This window comes from Nicotiana tabacum, chromosome 16 (genome assembly GCF_000715075.1).
Source record: "Nicotiana tabacum cultivar K326 chromosome 16, ASM71507v2, whole genome shotgun sequence".
Lineage (NCBI taxonomy): Eukaryota > Viridiplantae > Streptophyta > Magnoliopsida > Solanales > Solanaceae > Nicotiana > Nicotiana tabacum.
The window spans coordinates 169,401,991-169,429,987 of NC_134095.1; the positions used below are offsets into that span (position 1 = coordinate 169,401,991).

Below are 27,997 nucleotides of genomic sequence, written 5' to 3' on the forward strand. Positions count from 1 at the left end.
ATTATTTGGTTGCGAGACTTGTTCAAGAACAAGTGAAGGGAGGTATATGCAATGTAAATTAAAGGGGCTATTGATATAATTTTGAGGAACCAATCTTTTGAGGGAATCTTGAGCAGAATGCCAACCTTCACGCACACACACCCCAACCCTCTTTTGATGGTCGAATATTGTCAAATCCTTGAAATTAATGCTCCATAATTCCCAAGAAAAGTTTAGATTATTTAGATTTTTGTCTTTTGAAAGAATGGACACCATTTCACTTAATACCCTTGATGTTTTAGACTTGCAGAATATTCATGTCATTTACAACACAAAAATACTACTAAAAACAGCAACAAATTAGAAGCAAATATTCCATATAGCTTCCGAAATATCTACATGAGAAATTTGCCCTCTACTAAGCCACAGCATTAGCCAGATTCCACCATATTCCAAGTTTCCAACACCAAGAATTACAGACCAGTAGCCTATTCCAACCCCCAAGAATCTTCGGTCATTACCAGCAAGAGTCACCAGCACGTCAAATACAATACCAGCCATCTCTAATGCTATGGCAATGCAGGGGTATATGACATAACCAGGTAGACAGTACTAAATACATGCAAACAGCAACGTACGGAGCTGTGTTCTTGAGACCCCTGTCCATATGAGCTTAAATCTCCACGTGCAATTTCTCCGGTACAGTAAGTTCCTGAGAAGGTAACCCCAGGGAAGTTCTCCAAGAAAGGTGAGCCGTCTACATTAGGTTCACCAAAAAACAACTTGCCACGGCCACAACAAGCAAACATAATACCACCAAAAACAGACTTCTTATGCATATCTAAACCATTGCCATTAGTATGATCATCACTTTGGTAGTTAAGATCTTGCCTCAAATGTCTGAAGCTGTTTGATACATGGTTGCAAGAAACACGTGCCAAATCAGATTTTGCCTGGTAAAACTGAAAGAAGTCTCCACTTCTGATACCAACACCATGGACATATAGATACTCCTCATCACCTCTGCAAATTATTACAATTAATTATAGAAGTGAAGAGGACAAGGAAAAGCGTACAAGGCTTTCAGCATAATGATTTCAACAAGATACTAAAACGCTGTGTTAGCAGAAACAAACTTAAGTAACAGGCGGACTTCACAACTCTCTTGAGGAACTATGGAAAAATTTTGGAGAATAACCTCCACCGGCATGCTTTGCATATTCTTGACCTCAGGAAGCCAAAAAGGTTGTTTATATAGACTATAGAGAGCAGAACATGACAAAATGAGGAACATTCAGACACCATATGTGAAGACCAAAAAAGCATAATAAAGCGTGATGGTGCATTAATCACCTTAAAACCTCATGGAATTCATGCATATTTATCCAGCTTGGCTTTTCCTGCCCAATAGAGCATTTCCTTCTTTTTGTAACTCCAACATAGAGAGCTGGACAATTGATATGACCACCGAGCTGGTGAAATCAAATCGTAGAAAAGAAACATCTCAAGTCAGAGGAGTGCGAAATTTTGTTCAGCGGGTTTCAGACACACACACGCGTGATGGAAGATGTATACTTGGAGAACAAAATATTTCATCAGTTAGACAGCTTCTACGTTGTAAATAAGCATGGTTAAGTTCAAAAACATCTCAAACTCACAGGAAACCTTCACTTTCAGATTAGGCTTTATAGCAGATTACTAAACCATTAAGGAATAACACCCGATTTACAAAAACAATTTCACTACTGTTTGTTATTACATACCTTTTGTAAATTGTGCATGCGATGAAAGATATACTCACAATCATAATTCTGTAAAGTCTTTTGTAACCTTAATTTGCAATGCTCAGATTCATTGAGTTTTACCATTAGAATTTGCAAATCAGCCAGACAGCATGATATCAACTCTAATCATCCAAATATGTCCATTCTGCCATAATGCATTTTGTTAAACTCATTGCGCACTCTTCCCTGCTATAGTGAGGCAAGAGTAACAGAGTTCTGACATTTGACAAAGCCTAGCATTTCTGAACTTAAAATGCTTCACTACGGTGGAAGGAATCAAGGAAAAGAAAACAAGACGAGATACACACACCACAAAACGCGGAAGTATTTGATAATTTCCTTTATTGTGAATTACTTCCTTCGGAACTGGTTTAAATTTACTTCACAAGATGTACTACCTTACCTCATCATAAATCTGATCTAAAATAGTCTGACCATCCAGACTCTCGCGAACTGCTTCTCTTTTCGCGGTGAGCCAAGTAGAATAATCTTTAGGTCTCTCCCTAACAGAAACAGCTTTGTACGCAGGTCCAATTGGTGAAATGCCAGTGGATAGCATCACATGAAACTGAGTTTCCCCAACACCTGTTTACAGGTTCCCAGAAAATGATTGCCACAATAAACTCCCTGGAAATATAATATACTAAATTACCTAAAGATATGACAGTATAAGCAGAAGACAAGGAATCCAATACTTTTAACTAGATAAAAGTCTAATATATTTAACTATATTTACTCATATAACTGCAAAAGAAACATCAGCATAACTTTAAGAATTTATGATAATTTCAAAAATACTAAGGATATGTACTTTAACTTCATGCATAACTACAAAGTTTACAGAGAATGAAATTTCATTTCAGAAAGCACATTGGATAACATAGCACCAGGTCAGATGCACTACAGTCTACACAGTGCTCAAGCCATAAATAATCATAAAATTTCATACAAACTCAACATCTCGGGTTAGTTAAGCCTGTATATTCATCATCTGATTATTAAACAGTTATCTATTAACACAACTGAGAAACCAAATAATACACATGCCCAATCTCTCTTTCTCTTCACTCTCTATATCAGACTAGCATTGGTGGCCCGGTTCTCTCTGACCCGAATGCCTTATAAAACAGTGCTCTTGTTAATGAACAAACAGGATTATAATTTGAAACCGCAAAGTTTTCAGTTAAGATATAATTGCATACCAGGAGGCTTGCCTCTATCCGTTGAAAATAAAAGAGCAACAGCAGCTGAACTGGACGCTTTGTTATTAGAACGGTTAATTGCTGTATCACCTCGGTATAAAAACTGAGAACCTCCGTCACCCACAATGACAGTCTCAGTGGAAAAAGCATAATCTACAAACACAAAATGGCGCACTGAAAATATAACTTGTTTCTCACAGAATCAACATAAAGGTATATATGAACAAATAAAGTTTTGCATAAATGAAAATTATGAAGCTTACTCACCCAACTTTTCAAGGACAGGTTTGATGTCAGTGTCCTCGTCCTAGAACAACATTCAAATGATTCTTATTACAGTTATTGTAAAAAGAAAGAAGGTTGATCATAGATAGAAAAGCAAAAGCCCCAAGTGTCCCTCGAAGTTCGTGTTCCAGTTTTTTAATCCCACTCACTCTAAAGTCTAAATTAATTAGTCTGGTCACTCATACACAATCTGAATTACATGAGGATTAACTTTATCCCCTTCATCCACAATTTAAGGAATATTAGACATCATCACTTTGACAAGTAGAGGATATACTGCTTTGCAAGAAATAACAAAATAATAGGTTTAAACAGACTTACGACTTACAGAAAATAATAAAATCCCCATTGGTGGTGCTGATCCAGAATGAGAGGATGAGTGTTCCCTGATACTAAGCACGAGATCATCAATCATGAGTACTTGATTTCCCTGAAATTTGTTCTCCCAAAGTTAGTGTAGCCCATTTTAAATCAAGTTAGCACAAATTCTCTAGTATATATAAACTATTCACCCCCTTCAAGATTCCAAGTAGGCACTTCATATATTTGAAATGAGAATCAAACTAAAAAATGGAAGTTCACATTTCTCCCAATAAGGTAGAGATATTGTAAAAAAATGTTTGGATTGTACTGGAGTGCAGAATTACCTGAGTTTTTGATAATGGGATTAAATCAACTGTCAATCCTGGCAAGAAACCAACAGTTAGTAGAACACCCCGGTTCTCATTACCAAGATCCTCATGAGCCTCGTCATCTTCAAATGTGTCCCACTGAACCTGGGAAAACATCATTTCTCCGCTTTAATTTTTGTTAAAAAGATGTCAGAATGCAATCCCAAGCAAATTCTAGTCTATAGCTACTAGATTCACCTCTTCAAACTCATTAGTGTAAGCATCTTTTCCAAAAATTCCTTGGGATATTGAAGTAATTACTGGAATTCGGGAGCCAAATCTACAAGTAATCTGCAGAGGAAAAAACCATCATAAGCAGCACATATAGCTTATTCCAGTGTACGACAATTCATACTTTGAATGAATGGTTTCATTAAGATCACTAGTGTAACAGAGTATAACATTTCAATTAAAACAACAAAAAAAGGACGCTTTCATTCTGATTTTTCTCGTATATTCTAGTCTAAGTAGTGATTCCAAGATATCGAGTAGTTCACATAGGTCGAACCGAACCCTTGATAAAGGAAAGAGATGTTGTGTATGAATCACTCAATAACTATGCTAAGAAACTAGGAGATTTTTTTGTAGGTTATTCACTACAGATACTTTAACAAATTCTTATAACTATGTCAGTCTCTATGTAACTACTTGATAACTCCTAAAGGTCAACAAATTGAACCAACAATCCTACAACTAACTTCAACAATTACAGGACTTAACTGATGTTTTACTACACTTCATTCTCCTAATCTTTTGCACATTAGCCCATACTTAACCCATTAGGTATCTTATTTGGTTCGGATGCAACTACTATGATAAAATTTCAGGTTATTATTATACTAAACTGAAAATGGATCCAAGTTGATTTTTGAACAATTTGAATATTGTTTAGAACAAAATTGAGGTCCTAAAATGTTCTTTTATATGATAGAATAATACTCTCTCTATTGAAGGGGAGCCTTGGAGCAACGATCAAGTTGTCTCCGTGTCACCTATAGATCACGGGTTCGAGCCGTGGAATCAGCGGGATGCTTTGTACACTGGCTGCCCAATACTCTCTCTATCTCAAATTGTGACACTCTTTTTAATTTGGTACAACAACTACTACTACTATGCCCCAATCCAAGGGTCGGCTATATGAATCCCCATTCACCACGTTACTCCATTTAAAATCATATCATGCCAATATTAGTTCAACTCTAAATAATTTGGTGATGTTCCAAAATGTACGCCACCATTCTATTAACAACATAATCCTATACAACTTTCACAACTTTTATGAGTTCAAGTTTAAGATATTCAAATTTAGATTTCAATGTAATGTTTTTCCTATCAAACTAACATCTCAACTATTACTTTAATATTTTCTTGTATTACTAAAATATAATAAAAAAAGTCAAATTGATATCTTAAACTCTTGAGTAGAAAAGTATTTAGAATCAATAGAAAAGGTTTCCTTTTCGATGACTTTAGGGATGGCAATTGGGGTAGGGCAGGGTAGGGCAAGCTTTGGCCTACTAAGTTTTTAACCTGCCCCGCCCTGCCATATTTAGCATTTTTCCAGAATTTGCCCTGCCCCGCCTCACCCCGCCCTGCCCCGCCCCGTTTAAACTCTTCTTCATTTTTTTTATTTGTAATATTCTATTTAATTTTTTTAAACATATGATTTTACAGAAAATTTGGGATTATTAGAGGAAAAGGAAATCAAAAGAAGATTTTCTCATATCTTTATGATATATTTGAAATAAGGTGAGAATGGAAAAATATTTGAAATAAGGTGAGAATGGAAAAATTAAAACATTCGTGAATAAAACGATATGCACATATTGATGAAATATATATTGGAGATTACAAATCAAATTAATGAAATAATTTGTATTCAAAGACAATCAAATAATGACAAATTTCCTTTCAGTTTGGAGGACATCAACGATTTTGGCATTTCAAGAGTTCATCCTAGTCATTTTATCTGTAACAAGTTTTAATTATAAACATCAGTCATTGAACTTCTTTCGGGGAGATAATTAGAAAGGAAATATTTTTTAATGATTAGTAGAAAACAATTGGAAAGGTGAACTCTACAACACCCGAGCTTATAAATGAAACGCATTATAATGCGTATATTCACAGTAGGAATTGGGGAAAAATAACAAAAATAACCTGACCTAGTTATTAACTTGGAATTTGCCCCTGCCCTGCCCTATTAAAATTTTTTAAATATAAAATTTTCCCCTGCCTGCCCTGCCCCGCCCCATTTAGATTTTGCCCTGCCCTGCCCCATTAAGAGTTTTCCCTGCCCCGGCCCGCCCCAATTGTCATCCCTAGATGACTTATTTTGCAAACTTAAAATTAAAAAGTAAGATAGTTAATTCTATTTCAACTTGAATATTTAGCTAACATTCATTTCGATAAAGACCATTTAACAAACAGGTTCACTGATCATGCCACAATTTCTAGGTACACGTAAAAATAGAGGTGACAATGGTGCTAATAACGTGTTATGAAACTAAAAGCAATTTACTATAAACTTGAACAAGATAATAGAGATAGAAAGAAGGAAGAGAATTTATTTCTTCTTCAATTGTGTGTATTTTCCTATCTATTACAAGGTCTTTATATAGGTATGAAAAGTGAAGAAAATACGTCATTGAATATGTCATTAAGCATAGAAAATATGTCATTGAATATGTCATTACGCATTTGTAAAAATCATGGAGGAGGAGTAGACATCCACCATAAGATTTATCTTATAACACCCTCCCTTGGATGTCCATAGATAATGTGTCTCGTTAAAACCTTATTAGGAAAAAACCCTATGGGAAAAAAAAATCCTAATGAAGGAAAAAGAGTACACATGTTCAGAAATACGCTTTTTGGTTGCCTCGTTAAAAACCTTGCCAGGAAAACCCAGTGGGACAAAACCTTGTAAGGGAAAAAGAGTACAACACGTATTAACTCCCCCTGATGAGAGCATCAATTCACATCCTTGAGCCTTCGCATCCCAATCTTGTACACTAGTTTCTTGAAGATTGACGTCGGTAGAGATTTGGTGAACAAATCAGCCATATTATCACTTGAACGAATCTGTTGCACATTAATATCACCATTCTTTTGAAGATATGTGTGAAAAATAACTTTGGTGAAATGTGCTTTGTCCTATCTCCTTTTATGAATCCCCCCCCCATTCAATTGGGTTATGCATGCTGCATTGTTTTCATACAAAATTGTGGGTAATTTGTCAGAGTTCAAACCACATTTGTCCCGATAAGATGTATTATAGACCTTAACCATATACATTCTCGACTTGCAATTACTCATGAATAGCAATTATCTCAGCGTGATTAGATGAAGTAGTCACGATTGATTGCTTAGTTGATCGCCCAGATATGGCAGTGCGTCCACATGTAAACACATAGCCTGTTTGAGATCGAGCCTTGTGTGGGTCAGTATACCCAGCATTGGCATAACCAACAAGATCAGGACTGCAATCATTGCCATAAAATAATCCCATATCGTCAGTCCATTTTAGATACCGCAATATGTTTTTGAATCCATTCCAATGTCTCCTTGTAGGAGCAGAGCTATATCTTGCTAAGACATTAACTGAAAAAGTTATGTCAGACCTTGTAGAGTTAGCAAGATAAATTAGTGCACCAATTGCACTAAAATATGGTACTTCAGGACCAAGAAGCTCTTCATTCTTTTCTTGAGGTCGAAACGGGTCCTTATTTACATCAAGTGATCAAACAATCACAGGAGTACTTAATGGGTGTGCTTCATTCATGTAAAATCGTTTCAATACCTTTTCATCAAGAATATGTCTCTTCATAATCGATATCGGGCCTTTGTGAAAATCCTTTTGCAACTAGACGTGCCTTATATCTTTGTACCTTATTTTTCTAATTCCTTTTACGTACAAAGACCCATTTATATCCAACAGGCTTAACACCATTAGGTGTTTGCACTACAGGTCCAAAAACTTCACATTTCGCAAGTGAAGTTAATTCTGCCTGGATAGCATCTTTCCATTTTGGCCAATCATCTCTCTGTCTACATTTATCGACAAATTTTGGTTCAAGATCCTCGTCTTGTTGCATTATTTCAACAGTAACATTATAAGCAAAAACGTTATTAATAACAATATTATTTCGGTTCCATCTTTTCCCCGTTGAGACATAACTTATTGAGATCTCTCCATCATCATCATTTTTAGGTACCTGAACCTCCCTTGAGGTCTTATCATTTGTTATGTCTATGTGCTCTTTTTGAGCCACTACCTCTGTATTATGATCACTTTGATCATTTACTCCTTTTCTTTTCCGAGGATTTTTATCCTTAGAACCGACTGGTCTACCACGTTTCAAGCGTGGTTTAAACTCATTTGCTTTAATTGATTGTCCTCCCGGGATATCAACTCGAACTGGAGCATTAGCAGCTAGAATATATAACTTAGTCACCCTTGGTAGGTCAGTGAATGCATTTGGCAGTTGATTTGCAATATTTTGCAAATGAATTATCTTTTGAAACCTCTTGTTTACATTGATTTGTTCGAGGATCTAAATGAGATAGTGATAATACATTCCAATCTATCTCCTTTCTCAGCTGCTTATTTTCTCCCTGTAATGTTGGGTATATTGATTCATCAAAATGACAATCAGAAAATCTCGTTGTAAATAAATCTCCAGATATTTTATAATAGAAGGAGATTCATACCCAACATATATCCCCAACCTTTTTGGGGGCCCATCTTTGTGCGTTGTGGTGGAGCAATTGGAACATATACCGCACAACCAAAGATTCTAAGATGGGAAATATTTGGCTCCTGGCCAAAAGCCAATTGCAATGGGAGACTTTATGATAACTTGTAGGCCTTATCTGCACAAGTGATGCCGCATGCAAAATAGCATGACCCCATACTGAAATGGAAAGTTTTGTTCTCATAAGCATTGGTCTAGCAATTAATTGGAGACGTTTGATTAATGATTCCGCTAGACCATTTTGTGTATGAACATGAGCGACCGGATGCTCAATTGTTATCCCAGGTTATATACAATAATCATTAAATGCTTGGGATGTAAATTCACCGGTATTATCAAGACGAATTAGCTTTATTATCTTAGCTTTATTATTTGAGCCAACAATCTCGCAAATGCCATGTTGCGAGTTGATAGTAAGTACACATGTGACCATCTTATAGATGCATCTACCAAAACCATATAATATCTGAATGGTCCACATGGAGGGTGAATGGGCCCACATATATCGCCTTGTATATGTTCCAGAAATATAGGGGATTTCATCTTAACTTTAATCGTTGATGGTCTAATAATTAATTTGCCTTGAGAGAACATGCAACACAAGAGAATTCCTTAAATTGAAGAATCTTTTGGTTCTTCATTGAATGTCCACGTGAATTCTCAATTATTTTATGCATCATAGTAGAGCCAGGATGACCCAACCGGTCATGCCAAATAATAAAATTATCTTGATTAGTAAACTTCTCATTTACTATGGCATGTGTTTCAATTCTGCTAATACTTGTGTAATATAAGCTAGAGGAAAGAGCAGATAACATTTCAAGCACATATTTCTTACCCGAATTTATTGTAGTAATATAAAGATATTCAATCTTTTCATTATTTGTAGTCTCAATGTGATATCCATTTTGGCGAATATCTTTGAAGCTTAATAAGTTTCTTTGAGATTTACTACAATATAATGCTTCATCAATAGCCAAATGTATTCCTCCTGGTAGTAAATAAATTGGCTTTTTCAGAACCTTCAATTAATTTTGTACTACCGGATATTGTATTAACATTGGCTTTTTTCATTACCAAATAAGAGAAATATCTCTTAAAATAGTGTGTGTTGTAGCACTATCCAGAAGACATATATCATCTTTATTAATCTTGAGTCCAACTGAAGACTAGGAAATTTTCATATTCTTCATAAAAAAAAATCAAAAAGTACATTATAAGAAATATGAAAGACAAAAAAAAAAAGCATTAAAAATTACATACTAGCAATACATGATGCGTTAGGAAACACACTCAAGAAAAATAAACTAATTGCAAACATAAGAAAAATGACAACTTTAATTATAGCCTTCATTCCCCAGTAAGATGATTAGTTCTTCAGTCAATATCCTCAAAGAAGTCTCCAGCTTCTAAATGAGTAATATTTGTTAGGCCTCTAAAATCATCATCTTTATATGCAAGATGTACCTCAGAATCATATTTGTTTGAGGGACCTGCTTCATCATCATTATTTTGAAAGGTCAAATGTGCCTCCATATTATTTTCTTTCTTTCTAAGGGAGGCTTGATAATGTTTGACAAAATGATCTGGCGTACGACAAATGTGTGCCCAATAACCTCTCATACCACACCTGCGACAATTATTAACTCTACCTTTTATAGGATTATTTTGAGGATTCTTATTGTTTATTTCCACCATAATAACGATAATTATTTCGCCCCCTTCCATGTCCACGTCCACGACCACGATAATAATTTTGACTTCTTTCAAACTTTTGAGTGATTGTTACCATATTAACTTCAGCAAAATGGTGCAGAACCAGTAGGACGGGCTTCATGATTTTTCATTAAAAGGGTATTATGTTGCTCAGTTACCAGGAGGCATGAGATTAATTCAGAATATTTCTTTAAACCCTTTTCGCGGTTTTGTTGTTGCAATACCATATTTGATGCATGAAAAGTAGAAAGAGTCTTTTCTAGTAAATCCTCATCATTCACAATTTCCCCACATAATTTAAGTTGGGAAGTTATCCTGAATATAGCAGAATTATATTGACTTACAGTTTTAAAATCTTGTAACCGCAAGTGAATTCATTCATATCTAGCTCTTGGTAATATCGTTTCCTTAAGTTGGTCATATCCTTCCTTCAATCTGCTCCATAGTTCAAATGGATCCTTTAGGGTTAAGTATTCAGTTTTTAATCCTTCATCGAGATGATGACGAAGAAAAATCATAGCCTTTGCTTTATCCTGGCATGATGTTTCATTTCCTTGTATAATAGTATTTTCAAGAGCTTTTGCAGCAGGGTGAATTTCAGCATCAATTCAAGGACCCATGATAAGTAATTCTTTCCGGTAATGTCTAGTGCCACGAATTCAAGTGTCCTTGATGCTGGAATTCACTTTTTTGTTATATTTTGCAGCAAGATGTTTCAATTCAAGGACCCATGATAAGTAATTCTTTCCGGTAATGTCTAGTGCCACGAATTCAAGTGTCCTTGATGCTGGAATTCACCCTGCTGCAAAAGTTCTTGAAAATACTATTATACAAGGAAATGAAACATCAAGTCAGGATAAAGCAAAGGCTATGATTTTTCTTCGTCATCATCTCGATGAAGGATTAAAAACTGAATACTTAACCTAAAGGATCCATTTAAACTATGGAGTGGTTTGAAGGAACGATATGACCATCTTAAGGAAACGGTATTACCAAGAGCTAGATATGAATGGATTCACTTGCGATTACAAGATTTTAAAACTGTAAGTCAATATAATTCTGCTATATTCAGGATAACTTCTCAACTTAAATTATGTGGGGAAATTGTGAATGATGAGGATTTACTAGAAAAGACTCTTTCTACTTTTCATGCATCAAATATGGTATTGCAACAACAAAACCGCGAAAAGGGTTTAAAGAAATATTCTGAATTAATCTCATGCCTCCTGGTAACTGAGCAACATAATACCCTTTTAATGAAAAATCATGAAGCCCGTCCTACTGATTCTGCACCATTTTGCTGAAGTTAATATGGTAACAATCACTCAAAAGTTTGAAAGAAGTCAAAATTATTATCGTGGTCGTGGCCATAGTCGTGGACGTGGACATGGAAGGGGGCGAAATAATTATCGTTATTATGGTGGAAATAAACAATAAGAATCCTCAAAATAATCCTTTAAAAGGTAGAGTTAATAATTGTCGCAGGTGTGGTATGAAAGATCATTGGGCACGCATTTGTCGTACGCCAGATCATTTTGTCAAACTTTATCAAGCCTCCCTTAGAAAGAAAGAAAATAATATAGAGGCACATTTGACCTTTCAAAATAATGATGATGAAGCAAGTCCCTCAAACTATGGAGGCACATTCCGACTCGCTAAGGTGAGAGAGAGGACAACTCGGGATCTGGACCAAGTGAGGTGCATAAAAAATGATGACGGCAAAGTTTTGATGGGAGATGACCAGATTAAGAGGAGGTGGCAGACCTACTTTCATAAACTTCTAAGTGAAGAAGGGGATCAGGATATTATACTTGGGGAATTGAGGAATGCCGACAGTCCCCATGAATTAAGTAATTGTAGGGACATTGAGATCGATGAAGTCATGGAGGCAATGCGTAAGATGAGAAGGGGCAGAGCTACCGGGCCAGACGAAATTCCGGTTGAACTTTGGAGGTGTGTGGGTAGAGCAGGCTTGGAATGGTTTACTGGATTGTTTAGTGTTATATTCAAGACTAATAGGATGCCTGAAGAGTGGAGGTGGAGTACAATGGTTCCGTTGTATAAGAACAAAGGTGATGTTCAGAGCTGTAACAACTATAGGGGCATCAAATTACTAAGTCATACCATGAAAGTTTGGGAGAGAGTGGTAGAAATGAGAGTGCGAATGCGAAGGACGGTGTCTATTTCAGACAACCAGTTCGGGTTCATGCCGGGGCGATCTACCACAGAAGCTATCCACCTTATTAGGAGGATGGTGGAACAGTACAGGGATAGGAAGAAGGATCTCCACATGCTGTTTATTGATCTGGAGAAAGTGTACGATAGGGTTCCTAGGGAGGTCTTATGGAGCTGCTTAGAGGATAAAGGGGTCCCGGTTGACTATATTAGGGTGATTAAAGACATGTATGCTGGAGCTAAGACTCGGGTTAGGATAGTAGGAGGAGACTCTGAACACTTTCCAGTTGTTACGGGGTTGCACCAAGGGTCTGCGCTCAGCCCATTCCTATTTGCCCTGGTGATGGATGCACTGACTCATCATATTCAAGTGGAGGTGCCATGGTGCATGCTATTTACTGATGACATTATTCTAATTGACGAGACACGAGGCGGCGTCAACGAGAGGTTAGAGGTTTGGAGACATGCTCTTGAATCTAAAGGTTTCAAGTTGAGTAGGACGAAGACGGAATACCTCGAGTGCAAATTTGGGGTTGAGCCGACGGAAGCGGGAGTTGAAGTGAGGCTTGACTCTCAAGTCATTCCCAAGAGGGGTAGTTTCAAGTACCTTGGATCGGTTATTCAGGGGATCGGGGAGATTGACGAGGATGTCACACACCGTATAGGGGTGGGGTGGATGAAGTGGAGGTTAGCGTCGGGAGTCTTGTGTGACAAGAAAGTGCCACCGTTACTAAAAGGTAAGTTTTATAAAGCAGTGGTTAGGCCTGCCATGTTATATGGAACTGAATGTTGGCCGGTAAAGAACTCACACATCCAGAAGATGAAAGTAGCAGAGATGAGAATGTTGAGGTGGATGTGCGGGCATACAAGGATGGATAAGATTAGGAATGAAGATATTCGAGAGAAGGTGGGCGTGGTCCCCATGGAGGACAAGATGCGGGAAGTAAGACTCAGATGGTTCGGGCACATTCAGAGGAGGAGCACTGATGCACCGGTGAGGAGGTGTGAGCGACTGGCGGTAGTGGGCACGCGGAGAGGTAGAGGGCGACCTAAGAAGTATTGGGGAGAGGTGATCAGACAGGACATGGCGCGACTTAGGATTACTGAGGACATGGTCCTTGACAGGGAATTATGGAGGTCGAGCATTAAGATTGTAGATTAGGGGGAAGTTGTGAATACTTCTACCGCACAATAGAGTGAGACTAGCCAGTTAGGAGTTAGACTAAGAATGTCATTGGTCGTCTATTGATGCAGGGCTTTACGTGCTAGTTTTTACTATACCAGCCATCTATTTCGTATTTCGTATTTTGTATTTCATATCTCTTATATTGCTGTTATTTTATTATGCGTTTTTATGGTACTAATATATCGTCTCTTGTTGCTTTCTTGAGCCGAGGGTCTCCTGGAAACATCCTCTCTACCCTTCGGGGTAGGGGTAAGGTCTGCGTACATATTACCCTCCCCAGACCCCACTTGTGGGATTATACTGGGTCGTTGTTGTTGTTGTTGAAGCAAGTCCCTCAAACAAATATGATTCTAAGGCACATCTTGCATATAAAGATGATGATTTTGGAGGCCTAGCAAATATTACTCATTTAGAAGCTGGAGACTTCTTTGAGAATATTGACTGAAGAACTAATCATCTTGTTGGGGATTGAAGGCTATAATAAAAGTTGTCATTTTTTATGATTGCAACTAGTTTATTTTTCTTGAGTGTGTTTCCTAACGCATCATGTGTTGCTAGTATGTAATTTTTAATGCTTTTTTTTTTGTCTTTCATATTTCTTATAATGTACTTTTTGATTTTTTTTTTATGAAGAATATGAAAATTTCCTAGTCTTCAGTTGGACTCAAGATTAATAAAGATGATATATGTCTTCTGGATAGTGCTACAACACACACTATTTTAAGAGATATTTCTCTTATTTGGTAATGAAAGAAGCCAATGTTAATACAATATCCGGTAGTACAAAATTAATTGAAGGTTCTGAAAAAGCCAATTTATTACTACCAGGAGGAATACATTTGGCTATTGATGAAGCATTATATTGTAGTAAATCTCAAAGAAACTTATTAAGCTTCAAAGATATTCGCCAAAATGGATATCACATTGAGACTACAAATAATGAAAAGATTGAATATCTTTATATTACTACAATAAATTCGGGTAAGAAATATATGCTTGAAATGTTATCTGCTCTTTCCTCTAGCTTATATTACACAAGTATTAGCAGGATTGAAACACATGCCATAGTAAATGAGAAGTTTACTAATCAAGATAATTTTATTATTTGGCATGACCGGTTGGGTCATCCTGGCTCTACTATGATGCATAAAATAATTGAAAATTCACATGGACATTCAATGAAGAACCAAAAGATTCTTCATTTTAAGAAATTCTCTTGTGCTGCATGTTCTCAAGGCAAATTAATTATTAGACCATCAACGATTAAAGTTAAGATGGAATCCCTATATTTCTGGAATGTATACAAGGCGATATATGTGGGCCTATTCACCCTCCATGTGGACCATTCAGATATTATATGGTTTTGGTAGATGCATCTATAAGATGGTCTTACTATCAACTCGCAACATGGCATTTGCGAGATTGTTGGCTCAAATAATAAAGCTAAGAGCATAATTTCCAGATTATGCAATTAAGACAATTCGTCTTGATAATGCCGGTGAATTTACATCCCAAGCATTTAATGATTACTATATATAACCTGGGATAACAATTGAGCATCCGGTCGCTCATGTTCATACACAAAATGGTCTGGCGGAATCATTAATCAAACGTCTCCAATTAATTGCTAGACCAATGCTTATGAGAACAAAACTTCCCATTTCAGTATGGGGTCATGCTATTTTGCATGCAGCATCACTTGTGCGGATAAGGCCCACAAGTTATCATAAAGTCTCCCCATTGCAATTGGTTTTTGGCTAGGAGCCAAATATTTCCCATCTTAGAATCTTTGGTTATGCGGTATATGTTCCAATTGCTCCACCACAACGCACAAAGATGGCCCCCAAAGAAGGTTGGGGATATATGTTGGGTATGAATCTCCTTCTATCATAAAATATCTGGAGATTTATTTACAGCGAGATTTTCTGATTGTCATTTTGATGAATCAATATACCCAACATTAGGGGGAGAAAAATAAGCAGCTGAGAAAGGAGATAGATTGGAATGTATTATCACTATCTCATTTAGATCCTCGAACAAATCAATGTGAACAAGAGGTTCAAAAGATAATTCATTTGCAAAATATTACAAATCAACTGTCAGATGCGTTCACTGACCTACCAAGGGTGACTAAGTCATATATTTCAGCTGCTAATACTCCAGTTCGAGTTGATATCCCGGTAGGACAATCAATTAAAGCAAATGAGTTTAAACCACGCTTGAAACGTGGTAGACCAGTCGGTTCTAAGGATAAAAATCCTCGGAAAAGAAAAGGAGTAAATGATCAAAGTGATCATAATACGGAGGTAGTGGCTCAAGAAGAGCACATAGACATAACAAATGATAAGACCTCAAGGGAGGTTCAGGTACCTGAAAATGATGATGATGGAGAGATCTTAATAAGTTATGCCTCAACGGGGAAAAAATGGAACCGAAACAATATTGTTATTAATAACGTTTTTGCTTATAATGTTGTTGTTGAAATAATGCAACAAGACGAGGATCTTGAACCAAAATCTGTCGATGAATGTAGACAGAGAGATGATTGGTCAAAATGGAAAGACGCTATCCAGGCAGAATTAACTTCACTTGCGAAACGTGAAGTTTTTGGACCTGTAGTGCAAACACCTAATGGTGTTAAGCCTGTTGGATATAAATGGGTCTTTGTACGTAAAAGAAATGAGAAAAATGAGGTACAAAGATATAAGGCACGTCTAGTTGCTCAAGGATTTTCACAAAGGCCTGGTATCGATTATGAAGAGACATATTCTCCTGTTATGGATGCTATAACATTCCGTTATCTCATTAGTTTTGCTGTCCATGAAAAGCTTGACATGCATTTAATGGATGTGGTTCCATCCTACCTTTACGGTTCACTTGATAATGAGATATACATGAAAATTCCCGAGGGATTTAAAATGCCTGACGCACATAATTCAAAGTCTCGAGAAATGTTTTCAATTAAATTGCAAAGATCTTTGTATGGTCTAAAGCAATCAGGAAGAATGTGGTATAACCGCCTTAATGAGTATTTATTAAAGGAAGGTTATATAAATGATGTCATTTGTCCATGTGTTTTTATAAAGAAAACAACATCGGAGTTTATTGTACTTGTTGTATATGTTGATGACATAAACCTAATTGAAACTCCTACAGAACACCAAAAGGCAATTGATTATTTAAAGAATGAATTCGAGATAAAAGATCTCGAAAAGACAAAATTATGTCTTGGTTTGCAAGTTGAACATTTGGCAAATGGGACTTTTGTTCATCAATCTGCCTACAGGTATTGAAACGATTTTACATGGATGAAGCGCATCCATTAAGTACTCCGATGATTGTTCGATCACTTGATGTAAATAAGGACCCGTTCCAACCTCAAGAAAAGAATGAAGAGTTTCTTGGTCCTGAAGTACTATATCTTAGTGCAATTGGTGCACTAATGTATCTTGCTAACTCAACAAGGCCTGACATAACTTTTTCAGTTAATGTCTTAGCAAGATGTAGCTCTGCTCCTACAAGGAGACATTGGAATGAAATCAAAAACATATTGCGGTATCTAAAAAGGACTGCCGATATGGGATTATTTTATGGCAATGATTGCAGTCCTGATCTTGTTGGTTATGCCGATGTTGGGTATTTATTCTGACCCACACAAGGCTCGATCTCAAACAGGCTATGTGTTTACATGTGGAGGCACTGCCATATCTTGGCGACCAACTAAGCAATCAATCGTGGCTACTTCATCTAATCACGCTGAGATAATTGCTATTCATGAAGCAAGTCGAGAATGTATATGGTTGAGGTCTATAATACATCTTATTTGGGACAAATGTGGTTTGAACTCTGACAAATTACCCACAATTTTGTATGAAAACAATGCAACATGCATAACCCAATTGAAGGGGGGGATTTATAAAAGGAGATAGGACAAAGCACATTTCACCAAAGTTATTTTTCACACATGATCTTCAAAAGAATGGTGATATTAATGTGCAACAGATTCATTCAAGTGATAATATGGCTGATTTGTTCACCAAATCTCTACCGACATCAACCTTCAAGAAACTAGTGTACAAGATTGGGATGCGAAGGCTCAAGGATGTGAATTGATGCTCTCATCAGGGGGAGTTTTAAACGAGGCAACCAAAAAGCATATTTCTAAACATGTGTACTCTTTTTCCTTCATTAGGGTTTTTTCCTAATAAGTTTTAACGAGTCTATGGACATCCAAGGGGGAGTGTTATAAGATAAATCTTATGGTGGATGTTTAGTCCTCCTCCATGATTTTGACAAATGCTTGACATATTTTCTTCACTTTTCATGCCTATATAAAGGCCTTATAATAGATAGGAAAATACACACAATTAAAGAAGAAATAATTTCTCTTCTTTCATTCTATCTCTATTATCGTGTTCAAGTTTATAGTAAATTGCATTTAGTTTCATAACAATATATAGAGAGAGAGTGAGAGAGAGATCACACACCAGCCGGTGAGCTTCTTGCAAGTCAAAAGAAGGACCAATGGAAGCAATGACAAACTGGGGTCTAATCGTCCTCGCTAAAACCTTTTCAACAACCTCATTCACAGCACACTGCACCACAAATTCAACTTCAACCCAATACTTTCTTGTAATGAACTAAACAAAATACTCCATTTCATTCACTGAAGTCTAACAAACTGTTTATCGATTAAACTTAAGTGTATTCTTTCATCACTCCTCCTCTTGTATTTCATATAATAATATCAAAATTCAAATTTGTAAGCATAAATTACTCCTTCTGCCCTAAAAAGAAAGGCAAGGCTTGGAGTACAAGGGTCAATTCTATTGCTTTTTGTGTGTATTCAGACTCCCTTTTCTTCAATTTTTCCAAATAATCAACATATTCAAAAATTCTGTAAAAGATACTCCAAATCATACTCCCTCCATCTCAATTCATATACCACACTTTCCTTTTTAGTCAATCCTAAAAAGAACGACACCTTTCTATATATAAAACCAATTCAACTTTTAACTTCTCAATTAATTTAGACCACAAGTTTCAAAAGTGAGTCTAAGAAAGATAATTTTTTTATCACATAAATTGGAATAGAGAGACTAATTGTTGTACTAGTTAAATTTAGAGAAACCTGAAGATTAGGGTTTCGGGAAAGAGAAGAGGAGAGATTTGGAAGAGAGAGGAGGCGAGTGATGATAAGGTTCCACGAACGGCTAACACATGCTGCTGCTGCACATTCTACTGCCGGAAGCTTAGACAAAATGTTGTGTAGAAGGTCTTCTCCGATCATATCAATCGTCGCCGCCGCCATCTCCTCCTGTTTCTGCCTTGGTTTCGCCGCCATTTTTCCTGAGCTGAAATCCCCACGTATTGGTTGTGTGTGTTGTCTTCTGTCTTTCTGCAGCTTTTAGGATGCTATTTTTAAAAAATAGCCGAAATGTAGTATTTAAAACTTAGCCGCCTGTCCTCTTTGTTTTGTTTAAATGCTTAGCCGATACAGTCAAACCTTTCTATAATAGCCTTGAAATAAATAAAATTGATTATTATAGCAAAGTATTGTTATAAAGAATATATATTAACATAACATGAAAATTAATTCCAAAGTAACTTGACTTTTATAGTGAATAGTTGTTATATAGCAATGTTGTTATAGAGAGGTTTAACGATCTATACCTTTGTTGTTCTCGTAGTTCAACAGTGTTGAGCCTCCCATGCTTCCTAGATTGAAAATTTGATGGCAAATATCTAAATTGGTAGCATGACCAATCAAGCTACTACAAGCGCGTAAGGGATTTAGAGCGGGTTCTGTAAGTTCAATTAAACGCCTTGCTTTTGGCTCGAATTGTGTATATATATATCAAAAGAAGAAGAAATTAGAATGTATGCATGTAATGAGATAATGCTCATTTTGAACCCCTTCGACTACATATAATTAGACTTTTTCTCTAAAACCTTTGCTCTTATGCATATATATGTGATTCCAATTCAAATGGTACCATTTTATGGTTCGGAGTTCTTATCATTTTAAGCTATAACAACAACAATGACAACATACTCAATGTAATTTCACGTCGTGATGGACAAATTTACCTAATATTTATGTTGGCAGGAGGTAGCAGATACACGAAAAAATAGTCAAGATTAGTGGCGAAGCCAGAAATTTTTTCAAGAATATTCAAACTTGAAAAAAGTAAAAATTTTCTCGACAAAAGGTGTTCAATATATATTATACCCTGAAGACCTAATACACAAGTTATATACATTGTAATTTTTCTTCTTAGGATGGTCAATTGACCACCCTTAAGATGGTGTTGCTTCGACCCTCGTCAAGATAGGAACAAGTGACCCTAGCATCATTATTAATATTCTAAAAATATTAATAATGTTATAGCATATTATCATGTCTTATTATTCAAGTTACTAATTTGATTTATTCAGGAAGCTGAAAAAGTACGTTGATTAATTAAGATAATATATCAAGTATTGACAATTAAGTATATAGTTTAAAAAAGTAGTTATTGGTCTTTGGGTGCCAATGAGGAAACTAGATACGTACCATTTTTCTTAGAACTAGCCAAATTATTTTTTTCCTTTTTGATAATGTTGATTTTTTACCTCTTACTAGCACAAAAACTTAAGACTAGGCAGTTTTACATGGAGAACTACGACATTAATATATGAAGATTGATCAATGGAGACAGATGAATCTAGCTAGGATCTAAATGTCAATGGATTTAGAATGTATATTATTTTATGTACACATTTACAACAACAAAAAAGTGCACATGCATATATAATTCGAGTCAAAGCAATAGATTCAGTTAAACTCATAATTAAAATGTGATTTCGCATTTGATCAGAGAACATATACACTATCGTGGAGCCGAAGAAGTCCCTGTTGGAAACACAAACTTCAGGCATATGGATTTTACTTGAAAATCGAAACTATAATATAAAGTTTTCAAGATGGGTATCGCTATCGGAGCTTTTGCCATAATAGTAAGAGTGCAACACGTGATTGGTATTTAAATGAAGAGTACAACAAGATTTATCAGTATAAAAAATAGGCAAGTCCGGTGCATGAAGCATCTAGCATTCACGCAGGATCTAGGGAATGGCCGCAATATTCTGAGGGGTGTGATATAGACAACCTTATAATCCCGATGCAAGCATCAGTGGTTGATTTCACGACTTGAACTCGTAACTTATAGGTCATACGGAGACAACTCTAACATTGCTCCAAGATTTATCAGTACGTACTGAAAACATTACCATTGGGAAACACATAAAAAGTGGAACATCTCAAAAACTTGCAGCAGAATATGCAGTGTTGATCACTAGCAAAGCAATCGAAATCACATGCATTAACGGCATTTAATGACAAGGGAGCTGGATAAGTATATCACTGATTAAGATAATATATTATGTATTCAGTGTGTAGTTAAAAAAAAAGTAAGTTTAGTGGTTTTTAAGTGCCAATAAAGAAACTAGATACGTACCATTTTACTTGGAAGAAATCGTGCAGACATAGCAAGACCCTGACTCTACATGTGCATTAATGTACAACAACTTAAGTAAGACTAGCAAGTTGTACATGGAAAATTGTTAGGGTCCTCTTATTTTACAATAAAGTAACTGTAATTTTTGGATCAGCTTGCGCATACTTGGACTGTTTCATGCACATCTGGACTGTTCGACTAGATATTTATCGCCTCCTACCTGCACAGATACCGTGTACGTGAAGCGTGATAGGCCTGCGCTAGGGAGCATTATAGGGAGGAAAGGGAACTCGGATGGTGGATGATTCGGGAAGGCCATGTCATTTGACGTAAATGGAAGGTTTTTCCCTATTAGAGAAGCCCTCTGAAGTGAAGGAAAATGGATGAATTTTTGAAAAAAAGGGAAGCGTAACTCTACCCACCAAAAGCTTGAACAAATGGGAAAAAGTTGTAGCATTTTGCGTCTCTTACTAAGAATCGTCAAGCTCTTATAATGCTGCAAAAGATGGATTTTAGAGAAAAACTTTTTTCTTATAATGGTGATGCTCGAACTGGCTGGCCACACCTCAACTATTCTATTGAATACCTGTTAATTTCTACTAATATATATATCAAATAACTTTGCCTACCAAAGTTTAGGTAGATGAGAAATGATAGAATCATGGAGAAGAAGTACATGTTGGAAACACAAACTTCATAGACAAAATTAACTTTGAAATCTAATCAGAGATTGGATCCAAACTAAGTGGATTCAAAGCGAATGTAAAAAGGGCAGCTGAGTGCACTAAGCTCTCGCTATGCGCGGGACGCAGGGTCCAAGGAAGGGCCGGACCACAAGGGCCTATTGTACGCAGTCTTATCCTGCATTTTTGCAAGAGGTTGTTTTCACTGCTTTAACCTCATGATTACATGGCAATAACTTTACCAGTTATGCGAAGGCTCCCTTCAAAACGACCGTATAGTACAAAAAGATTTATTTTGTACCGGAAACATCACCATTGGGAAAGACAAATAAGGTGGAACATTTTAATAACTGCTGAAAACTAGAGTGTTGACTAGGAAAGCAATCGAAATCACATGCATCAACGGTCATAGTATTTAATAAGATTCAAGCTGAATATATCTAAGTATTATTAGTTTAAGAAAATGTATCATGTATAGACAGTATATTTAAATAAAAGTAGGTTAGTGTTCTGTGAATGCCAGCAAAGAAAATAGATGCAACTCTATGATTGCAGTAATATAAAACCTAGGACTAATATTTTGCAGAAAAAATAATTGATAAAATTTTAAAATGTTGCAGAAGAAAGGGGTTACCTTGGCGTAACTGGTAAAGTTAATGTCATGTGACCAGGAGGTCACGAGCCGTGGAAACAGTCTCTTGCAAAAATGCAGGGTAAGGCTGCGTACAATAGACCCTTGTGGTCCGATCCGTCATCGGACCCCGCGCATGCGGAAGTTTAATACACTGGGCTGTTTTTTTTATTTATTTATTAAAATGTTGTAGAAGATGATCTAATGAGAACAGAAATACAATCATGTTAGCACCAAAAGTCATGTTAGAAACAAAATTTCATAGGCATATGGAAAAGTCATTAGATGGACAGATCCAAGATATGTGGGATATGGCTGTGATTTATTAGACATACATGTGTTTTAATTTTTTCAAAAACTACTTGGTTCGAGTCAAAAGCAATATGTGCAAAGGATTCTTTGAATTTCTATCATCTTGATGGTAAGCGTCAAGAAGTGTGATCAGATGGACACGATTCCTCCACCATTAACCAGAAGTTTTAGAGTCGGACTTTACGAACGGAGAAACTCTTTGAATTTCTACCATCTAGATATTTACCATCAAGAAGTGTGATCAGATAGATATGACCCCCCACCATTAATCAGAAATTTTAGAGTCGAACCTTACGAATGGAGAAACTCTTTGAACTTCTATCATCTTGATGTTTTCTATCAAGAGGTGTGATCAGATGGATATGATTCCTCCACCGTTAACAAGAAGTTTTAGAGTCAAACATTACGAATGAAGAAACCCTTGATAGGATAACTTCCCCTTTTATTGAGCCTTATCCGCCCAGAATCTGGATTAGTTGGCCAATAAGTTTCGGATACAGGATGGTTAAACCAAAAATTGCAATGACATGTTCAAGGACATAAATGCCATTTATAATATATGTACATATAGATACATTGAGATGAGGGCCTATCCGAAACAACCTCTATCTTACCCTCCCCAGACGCCACTTGTGGGATCACATTAGGTATGTTGTTGTTGTTGTACATATAGATATATTATCTACATAGCGAAAAATTTCGGGGAATCTATTTTTTTTTAAAAACCAAAAAAAAAAAAAAAGAGTGCCCTGCCAACAAACTTGGTAAGTATACACAGTGATTTAAAAACACTATGCAAATTTTCAAAAAATAAGTAAAACATAAGGATTTAGCCTGACAATTCAGATACATTTTGCTTAGGTGAGATAAAAAACCCAATCATGAACTGTGAAAAATGGACAGCCCGATGTATAAAGTATCCCGCGTTCACACAGGGTCCGAGAAGGGCCGCCCCAAGGAGGCCTCCTTGGGGTGCGGCCCCAGGAGAAGAGGTTAATGCACTGCATGAGAACCAGAAATATAGGCAAAATCTCAGAAAGCAAAGCATTTCTTTTTCTTAGAAACCAAAGAACAACTTTACCATTTCCCTACTTGATGTACACAAAAGGCATTGCCACTAATCTAGATCTGCAGCAATGCTTATTTCTTTTATTCAGAATTATGATATACAACTCTAAGAGCTTTAACAATTGAGACTAAGTATATTTGGTAAACCACAAAAAGGTAAAAGAGTTACTGACTTTGACGACGAAGGCGCTCATTTTCATTAGCAACAGAATGATTGTAGGCGCGAAGCAATCTTTTACGAAACCTTCCAAGATTCAACCTCACATTCTGATGATCAAGGTAGATCCTTTTCGTGAATTCCCATCCTCTGTCGTTCACGCTGTTGGGGTCCATCAGGACGGGATCATTCTTATCGTACTCATCATACAAGGAGCTCTCTTTCGGAAGAATTTTGTATCCGATGTACTTGAGACCTAGTTTGACTGCTGGTTCTCCATAATAAGTGCCTGCTGCCCAATCTGTTCCGAGGGGAATGATTTGGATGAAAACAGAACCAGGCCTCATAAAGAGGAAATGAGTCATGGCAGCACCGTGAACTCCTATCATAACATCACTCGAATTAAGGACTCGATAGATCCTTGCAAGCTCTGTCGTTCGTTGTGGCCTCAAAACTTCTACACGAAACCCAATATCTTCGATCATTTTAACCAAAGAATCTTCGTTCATTATAGCTCTAGAATCATTTCTCGCTATTATGACCACTTTAGGCTTCTTCAAATCCTTCTTTTCTTCCGTCGTCACCATCTTTAACTCAGATGAGGGTGACGAAATAAGTTTTTCTTTATTCATCCGAGCTTCACGTTCCTCATCTTGGATCAAACCTCTAATTCGAGGCCAATAAGCTCGGTCCAGAAGGTCTCTGAAATCTCTAATCGTCTTATTGTTTCCCATCAATGAAGGATCAACAGTTAGCTCATCGTGGATTCTTAAACCAACTATAGCTTCAGGGAAGCAATGAGTCCTCTTATCTCCGCTAAAGTCTATAATAGGATATTCAGTGAGGTGAGGAAGAACGTTCTCGTACTTCATTATCCACCAATTATGGTACTCAAGGATTACAAACACAACCTTCTTGTTGAACTGCTGAGAAGTGATGTAAAGGGGCAAGAGTCCATCGTTGAACTCGTGGTAGAGATTTCCGGTATAACCTCCAGTAGAGAAAAACACAGCGGGCACATCATGTTCGACATCACACTTTTGGCGAACGCCATAATGCTTCCCTTTCACAACAAGGTCTAACTCATCAATGGTATCCATCACATTCTTTTCCCATTTCCGAGTATACGGCCTAATCTTTTCATGCTGAAGTACCTCGTCATTCTCATCAGTATCGCGCAACACATAATCGCTATGACCATTGTTTTTGTAAAGGGTAATTCTAGAGGAAGCAGAATCTGTCCTAACAACACCTTTCATAACACATACATCGGAGCGAATACTGCTTCTTTCACAACAAATTGTCCCTGCAGTTCAATCAAACGAACTGTCAAAAATCGCGAAGAAAAAAAGTTGTTGATATTACTCTCTTACTGTTACATTAAAACCAACAACCTTAACAAACAAAAGATTCTAACACCAAGAAGAAACTCAGTCAGCACATATAAACATATAATTTTTGCTCCCTTTGTCAACAAAAGACTATTAATTAATCAAGAAATAAACTTGAGCATTTATACCATTTTCCAACCTGATTTAAATCACTACCATAAAAGGACTACAATTAAGCAATAAAAAAGTAGCAGCTTTTTCATCCCTTTGTACACAATATTTCATTACTACCCTAAAGAACCTTCAAAAACAGGAAATTAAAATCCATATTATTTTACAAAAATCAACAAAAACTTTTCCTTTTCGGAAGCCAAAAATAGCTCTAGTTCCTTAAAAACCAAAAATAGAGCTCACTAACCCCGCTCCACCCGTGGGATTATACTGTCTATGTTGTTGTATATTAACATAGAAGGATATAGGACCATTTTTTATGAGAAAAAATAAAGCAGAGAAAAAAAGAATAACAACAACAACGACCCAGTAAAAATCCCGCTAGTTGGGCTCTGGGAGGGTAGTGTGTATGCAGAACTTATCCTGCGCTTCGACTACGGACCCTTGACTCAAGAAAAGCAGAAGAGAAAAACAGAACATAGAAAAATATTGAGAAACTAACCGTTAGAGACAGAGGAACAAGAATTTATATCTGTTTTAGGAACAAGTCCTGCTTCTTCAGAACGAAATGAATCTGCACACATGCAAAACAAAATCAGAAAAAGGAAAAAAAAAATAAAAAAAAAAAAACAGAGAAAAACAGAGAGCAACTTACACAAGAAAATAAAGCTGAAAGAGATGAAAGAAAGGAAAAGAAGGTAAAAAAGTTTTGGTTTAGCTCTTTTGCAATTATAACCAGAGTTTAGTTCTTCATCTACACAAACCACAAACACATCTTCTTTTTTATTCCAGTGCTGATATCTCTTATAATGCATCATTTTCTTGCACATATTGAACAAAAAAAAAGAGTTTTTTTTTCAGAATGAAAATATAATTGTTGAAGAAACAAAAGGGTGTTTGTAGTTTGATTAAAAGAAGGTTTTTAAGGATTTTTTTTTTTTTTTTTTTTTGCAGAATGAAGATACCAAAGAAGATAACTTTATTTGTATTTATGTATTGAAAGAATAAAAGGGTGTTTATAGTTTGCTTAAGAGAAGGTTTTTATGGGGTTGAAGAAGAAAAGGAGGAGGAGGAGAAAGATGAAAGCTTTTTTATTTTTTCAAGATTGAAGAGAGCAAAGAAAAGAAATTTTTATAAAATATGTAAATATATGTTTCAAAGAAGAGAACTTTCTGTGTAAATAGTGTTTGTAGTTTGCTTATGGGAAAGGTTTTTCTAGGGTTGAAGGCTTGAAAAAGAGATTCTCAAACAAGGATTCTCAAAATTAATTTTGGTGAGAAGAAGTTTGTGTTTGGCTAATTAGTTTGAAAATCACTTTTGGGCAGCAATTAGTGTTTGGCCAAGCTTTAAAAAATTACTTCTAAGTGTATTTTTCTCAAAAGTGCTTCTCAAAAAAGTGTTTTCGGAGAGAATCTACTGTTTTCTGCTTCTCCAAAACTGTTTCTAATTCTCCTCAAAATCGTTTTTTTTCCTTCCAGAAGTTTGGCCAAACACCTCAATTTTTAGCCAAAAGTACTTTTGGCAAAAAAAAAACACTTTTGACCAAAAATAAGTTTGGCCAAACAGGCTATAAGTGCCCGTTTGAACATAAGAATTTTTTTACTTTTTGTCAAAAAAAATTCTTTTTTTTTTTCGAAATCTAGTCAAAATTTTCAATTTCACTTGAAGATGAATTTTAGAATTTTTTTGAAAATTTAAAAAATTCCAAAAAGCTATTTTTCAAAAAATTTACTCAAATCACTTACAAAATTTTAAAAATAACCCAAAATTATATTTGTGTCCAAACATAACCATTTTTACTTAAAATTTCTTTTTACTTTTTTTTTTTTGAAAGTTTACCATTCTTATGTCCAAACGCCCACTTAGAGTGGTGGATTTTGTAAAGTTGGGGTTGTGGGTTGGGGGGTGGGGGTGTTGGGGCGGGGGGGGTGTTAAGTGAGGAATGAGGAATCACCGTTTAGAGTTGTCAATGGAAGGAAGCCAAGTCAGCTGTATTTTAGTGACCAAAGTAGGAAGTTTCAGTACATAATTAAATTCTTATCTTATTGAGATTGGCAAAGCGGACTTACAGTCGTAATTAACAATTATAAGTTGAGACTTATAAATCGCAATTTCAATAATGCAACTTATAAGTCGCAATAACACTTGTAAATCATAGTTGAATGGACGTTCAATCGATTTCGATTTATAACAGTATTTGCCAATTATGATACAAATTTAAATTAATTAGATCAGTAAATTCTGCATACTAGTGCTTGAAGGGGGAAAAAAAAATTAACATTCAATGATAGGCAATTTTTAATTCTATTTTTTAATTTCATGTGGTTCTTTTCTTTGTAATCCATTCTAAAAAAACGATATAAGTATTTTTATATTTTAAAAGACTTTAA

The 27,997-nt window shown here is 36.1% G+C and overlaps 2 protein-coding genes across 4 annotated transcripts; both read right to left on the reverse strand.

The window, feature by feature from the left end:
• Positions 1 to 254: 254 nt before the first annotated feature.
• Positions 255 to 19,165, reverse strand: LOC107814922 (F-box/LRR-repeat protein At5g63520). 2 transcript variants are annotated; one of them, XM_075233624.1, is made up of 10 exons: positions 18,887 to 19,165; positions 18,243 to 18,350; positions 4,120 to 4,212; positions 3,898 to 4,026; positions 3,579 to 3,680; positions 3,233 to 3,272; positions 2,966 to 3,118; positions 2,167 to 2,348; positions 1,333 to 1,451; positions 255 to 1,002 (listed from the first exon to the last, which is right to left on the reverse strand). In XM_075233624.1, the coding sequence occupies exons 1-10, from the start codon at positions 19,097 to 19,099 to the stop codon at positions 549 to 551; spliced, it is 1,593 nt and encodes a 530-aa protein (XP_075089725.1). In that variant the 5' UTR covers positions 19,100 to 19,165; the 3' UTR covers positions 255 to 548. The 2 variants fall into 2 exon arrangements, with proteins under 2 accessions (XP_075089725.1, XP_075089726.1); XM_075233625.1 differs by lacking the exon at positions 18,243 to 18,350 and having other exon boundaries at positions 18,887 to 19,163.
• Positions 19,166 to 23,915: 4,750 nt separating this feature from the next.
• Positions 23,916 to 26,759, reverse strand: LOC107780196 (xylan glycosyltransferase MUCI21-like). 2 transcript variants are annotated; one of them, XM_016600731.2, is made up of 3 exons: positions 26,263 to 26,759; positions 26,110 to 26,181; positions 23,916 to 25,411 (listed from the first exon to the last, which is right to left on the reverse strand). In XM_016600731.2, exons 1-3 carry the CDS (start codon positions 26,435 to 26,437, stop codon positions 24,114 to 24,116), a joined length of 1,545 nt encoding a protein of 514 aa, XP_016456217.1. In that variant the 5' UTR covers positions 26,438 to 26,759; the 3' UTR covers positions 23,916 to 24,113. The 2 variants fall into 2 exon arrangements, with proteins under 2 accessions (XP_016456217.1, XP_075089727.1); XM_075233626.1 differs by having other exon boundaries at positions 26,110 to 26,557.
• Positions 26,760 to 27,997: the final 1,238 nt, after the last annotated feature.

What these genes read in the sequence shown, in the direction of transcription:
- LOC107814922 (XM_075233624.1), bottom strand. Translation starts at nt 19,099, where the DNA reads ATGGCGGCGAAACCAAGGCAGAAACAGGAGGAGATGGCGGCGGCGACG. An exon ending in TCCCATTATCAAAAACTCAG is followed by an intron (nt 3,681 to 3,897) that starts GTAATTCTGCAC and finishes AACAAATTTCAG; the next exon opens with GGAAATCAAGTACTCATGAT. An exon ending in ACCTGTCCTTGAAAAGTTGG is followed by an intron (nt 3,119 to 3,232) that starts GTGAGTAAGCTT and finishes TTGTGTTTGTAG; the next exon opens with ATTATGCTTTTTCCACTGAG.
- LOC107780196 (XM_075233626.1), bottom strand. Translation starts at nt 26,437, where the DNA reads ATGTGCAAGAAAATGATGCATTATAAGAGATATCAGCACTGGAATAAA. An exon ending in TTGTTCCTCTGTCTCTAACG is followed by an intron (nt 25,412 to 26,109) that starts GTTAGTTTCTCA and finishes ATTGAACTGCAG; the next exon opens with GGACAATTTGTTGTGAAAGA.